Consider the following 5,000-nt stretch of genomic DNA (forward strand, 5'->3'; position numbering starts at 1 on the left):
GTTGATGAAACATTTATTAAAATTAAGATACAATTTGTACAAAACGAAATTCGCTTTAAAGAAAGGCTTTTAACAATGCAATGCAAGTACACCGGCGCCTCAATGTCACGGTTATTATATTGTATATTTGCTTTTTATTTATTAAATACATGCAATTGGTTGATGAAACATTTGTTAAAATTAAAATACAATTTGTACAAAACGAAATTCGCTTTAAAGAAAGGCTTTCTACAAAGCAAAACTTAATGAAGTGGTAAAAATCATGTCTGACGATATATTGAGCATCTTATGATCCTATCTTTTATTACAATTGTTTTTGAGCTAAATTTCAATACACATCATATATATACACACTATGTTTCTTTTATCAAACATGTTTGGGGCCAGTCAAGGGGTAATTAAGCTGCACGATCAGTTATCGGTAACGTTGTTTATTATTGCAAATGTTTTTCATTTGTTTAATAAATCTCATAATGATGGCACATCACTATATCATAGCTTTTATTTCTATCTCAAATGATTGGCGGTCGGTCAGGGGGTACTTGGCAAAGAATCAAATACAGTTGGAAACGACGTAGACCATTAATAACACAGACTGTTAACAATTGTTTTTAATTAGTATTTAAACATTCTCTATGATAAAAAATGTTTGTAAAAAATATTTTAATAACACGGTTTTGGTGGTTATAGACCAATTTCGAGCCTACGTCACGGCGCTAGCTGGTGGCAAAACGAACGGAAAACTGGAGGCGGCCAATACAAACCAGCGCAGATTCGGCTACATAATAAGGAGCTTAAATTATTATTATTGTTATTAAATGTCATCTTGTTGTGTTATTGGGTGCAAGAATCGACGGAGTACAGGCTCCAATGTGAAATTTTATCGCATAATGTTTTCTAAATGATTGTGATTATTTGTGAATCATCTATGATTTTATACATTGTTTTGATTGATTGTGACTAACGTATAACAGTTACTTTTTGAAGAACCTGGTAATAAAGGGTAATCAAATACATAGTTAAAAAATGAATATGCTGTATCTGGAATTTTTATTTCTAGAAAATATTCACATCGTTAAAATTTCACCGTAATGTTATGTCACTCTTTACATTGTCGTCTTTGTGTCGGCGCTGGCTCGGCAGAACTGCGGATCGTAGGCTACCACACAAGTCTTGTACGTAACGTGACCAGCATTTAGTACAGTTATAGGCATCTAAAGATGTATATGCCCTCAGTTTCTCTTTACGCTCAGTTTCTCTATCAGGTAGGTGTACAAGTCAGGCCACTCAACCGGCGGTAGCGTTAATCCTCATCGTCCATCCATTGACTGAGTGTGTTCGTTAAAATTAACTTTTGCAAATAACAATCGCGGTCCTGGACAGTGAGTGACCTTGCACATTAAGATAAAATCGGATTTTCTCCAGTCATTATTAAAAAACAAGCTAACAAAACTTGCAAACTAACGTTAGTAAAGCGGCCAAATGATCATGTTTACCAACTGAAAATTGGTCTATAGAGTTCTAATGACGGTGTTCAACTATAACCGTCAGTCTCACGGTCTCACACACTCACACACTCATTCACGCACTCACTCATTCAGTCACTCACACACACACACTCACTCACACACACACACTCACACACACACACACACTCACTCACACACACACACTCACTCACACACACTCACTCATTCACTCATTCACACACTCACTCACTCACACTCACACACTCATTCACTCACTCACTCATTCAGTCACTCACACACACACACTCACTCACACACACTCACTCACTCACTCACACACACACACTCACTCACTCACTCACCCATTCACTCACTCATTCACTCACTCATTCACTCACTCACTCACTCACTCACTCACACACACACACACATAGACACACACACTCACACACTCACCCTCCGCAGTCGTCCTGCTGAAACCCCTCCAGTTCATCTCTCTGCTCGTCCAGTGTCGACTCCAGATCCAGATACACACCGGTGTGTGAGAGCTGTAGAGCGCAGTCATCGAGCTGCAGACACACACACACACACACACACACACAAACACACACAAACACATTATCAACAGTGTCACTCGCTTTCATTCATAATATCAGTTCGGTTTTTTTACATCATCTGTTTTCAATTTGATTTAAGTTAAAGTTTTAACCATTTTTTTGTGTGTTTTGTCATTTTTCTTAGTTGTTTTTATGTGTATTTAATGTTTATTAATACTCATTTTGGCAGCTATTCATGGCGCTTTTGAAACACTTTGTGAAGCTTCGAAACTGTGAAGCTGTGAAGTTTCAATCATTTTTTTTAAAATCAGTGATTCAAAGCTCGTATCAAACCGATAACCAGTCAGTATCTGGTTTGACCACCATTTGCCTCACGCAGTGCAACACATCTCCTTCGCATAGAGTTGATCAGGTTGTTGACTGTGGCCTGTGGAATGTTGGTCCACTCCTCTTCAATGGCTGTGTGAAGTTGCTGGATATTGGCAGGACCTGGAACACGCTGTCATATATACGCCGATCCAGAGCATCCCAAACATGCTCAATGGGTGACGTGTCCGGTGAGTCTGCTGGCCATGCAAGAACTGGGATATTTTCAGCTTCCAGGAATTGTGTACAGATCCTCACAGAATGGGGCCGTGCATTATCATGCTGCGACATGAGGTGATGGTCGTGGGTGAATGGCACAACAATGGGCCTCAGGATCTCGTCACGGTTTCTCTGTGCATTCAGAATGCCATCAATAAAATGCACCTGTGTTCGTTGTCCATAACATACACCTGCCCATACCATAACCCCACCGCCACCATGGGCCACTCGATCCACAACGTTGACATCAGCAAACCGCTCACCCACACGATGCCATACACACTGTCTTCCATCTGCCCTGTACAGTGAAAACCGGGATTCATCCGTGAAGAGAACACCTCTCCAAAGTGCCAGATGCCATCGAATGTGAGCATTTGCCCACTCAAGTCGGTTACGACGACGAACTGCAGTCAGGTCGAGACCCCGATGAGGACGACGAGCATGCAGATGAGCTTCCCTGAGAAATTCTTTGGTTATGCAAACCGATTATTGCAGCAGCTGTCCGGGTGTCTGGCCTCAGATGATCTCGGAGGTGAAGATGCTGGATGTGGAGGTCCTGGGCTGGTGTGGTTACACGTGGTCTGCGGTTGTGAGGCTGGTTGGATGTACTGCCAGATTCTCTGAAACACCTTTGGAGACGGCTTATGGTAGAGAAATGAACATTCAATTCACGGGCAACAGCTCTGGTGGACATTCCTGCAGTCAGCATGCCAATTGCACGCTCCCTTAAAACTTGTGACATCTGTGGCGTTGTGCTGTGTAATAAAACTGCACATTTGAGAGTGGCCTTTTATTGTGGCCAGCCTAAGGCACACCTGTGCAATAATCATGCTGTCTAATCAGCATCTTGATACGCCACACCTGTGAGGTGGATGGATTATCTCGGCAAAGGAGAAGTGCTCACTAACACAGATTTAGACAGATTTGTGAACAATATTTGAGAGAAATAGGCATTTTGTGTACATAGAAAAAGTTCAGCTCATGAAAAATGGGGCAAAAACAAAAGTGTTGCGTTTATAATTTTGTTCAGTGTATGTGGGTGTTCTGTGTATAATTATTTTGTATATATAAATACACACATATGCATGTATATATTTAAGAAATATTTGCATGTAGCCTATATACTGTATATATATTTACTCACACACACACACACACTAACTCACACATACTCTTTTATTTATACTAATTATTATATATTATATATTTTATTATATATTATATAATTATTATATTTATATATATAAATAACAAATTTTTCTTAAATACTGTATATGCATGTGTATTTTTATATACAAAATAATTATACAAAGTACACACACATATATTATGTAAACACAAACTTTTATTTTGGATGCGATTAATCGTTGCTCAGCACTAAATGTTAGTTTTATTTAATGACAGAGACCCTGATTACAGCAGTCTTACAGAGACACACACAGAGACACAGACACACACACACACACACACACATCAGCAGGAGATTGTGAGAAACGGATCACCCTTTGACAGCGCTGAAATAACAGCAGTTTTGTGAAGATCAGCAATAAAACATATTAGAGCAGCGTTTCCCTGTTTCAGACATTACAGCGCAGTACACACAATCACCACAGGCCATAAAGCACAGGAACACACACACACACACACACTCACACACTCACACACACACTTACACACTAACACACACACACACACACACACTTACACACACTTACACACTCACACACACACACACACACACTCACTCACACTTACACACACACACAGGCACACACACACACTCACTCACTCACACACACACAGGCACACACACAGACACACACAGACACACACTCACTCACTCACTCACACTTACACACTCACACACACACACACGCACACAGGCAGGCACACACACACACTCTCACACACACACACACACACACACACACATGTGCTTTCACTTTAGCTCCAGTATGAACTCAGAGCGTGTCGATGGATTTGTAGCTTTGATCAACAATCACACGGCGGGTCGTCAGGCTAATTTGGCAGATTCGACCCGCAGCGACAGACATCGACTCACACACACACACACACATACACACACACACACACACACACACACACACACGTGCTGGAGGTTTCACATGTTCAGATGTTAGTATGTGTGACCAAAGAGTGTGTCGACCAGCTGCTCGTGTCAAACACAGGTGTGTGTATAAATTAACAGACACACTAAACATTCACTCGTCTGCTTCTATTTCCTACACTGTTACTCACAGGTCTGGGGTCAGTGAATAAACGCGTTCATGATTCGCTGGTGCTCGATCACATGACCTCGGCGAGGCTGGTTTGTGCGTCTCCATCGAGTCTGAACTCAAACCCTAATCAAACACTCGCTGTCCAGCTC

The 5,000-nt window shown here is 41.1% G+C and overlaps 1 protein-coding gene across 2 annotated transcripts in view; it reads right to left on the reverse strand.

Annotated features, from left to right (window-relative positions):
- fhod3a (formin homology 2 domain containing 3a) overlaps nt 1–5,000 on the reverse strand; it is a 67,530-nt gene that overhangs the window by 53,335 nt on the left and 9,195 nt on the right. For both annotated transcript variants that reach the window (XM_084131174.1, XM_084131175.1), the window contains exon 2: nt 1,926–2,038. In XM_084131174.1, coding sequence (XP_083987300.1) covers nt 1,926–2,038 — 113 coding nt within the window. The remainder of the gene's footprint in view (nt 1–1,925; nt 2,039–5,000) is intronic.

The sequence above is a fragment of the Abramis brama genome, assembly GCF_963993115.1.
Source record: "Abramis brama genome assembly, chromosome: 12".
In the NCBI taxonomy this organism is placed as follows: domain Eukaryota; kingdom Metazoa; phylum Chordata; class Actinopteri; order Cypriniformes; family Leuciscidae; genus Abramis; species Abramis brama.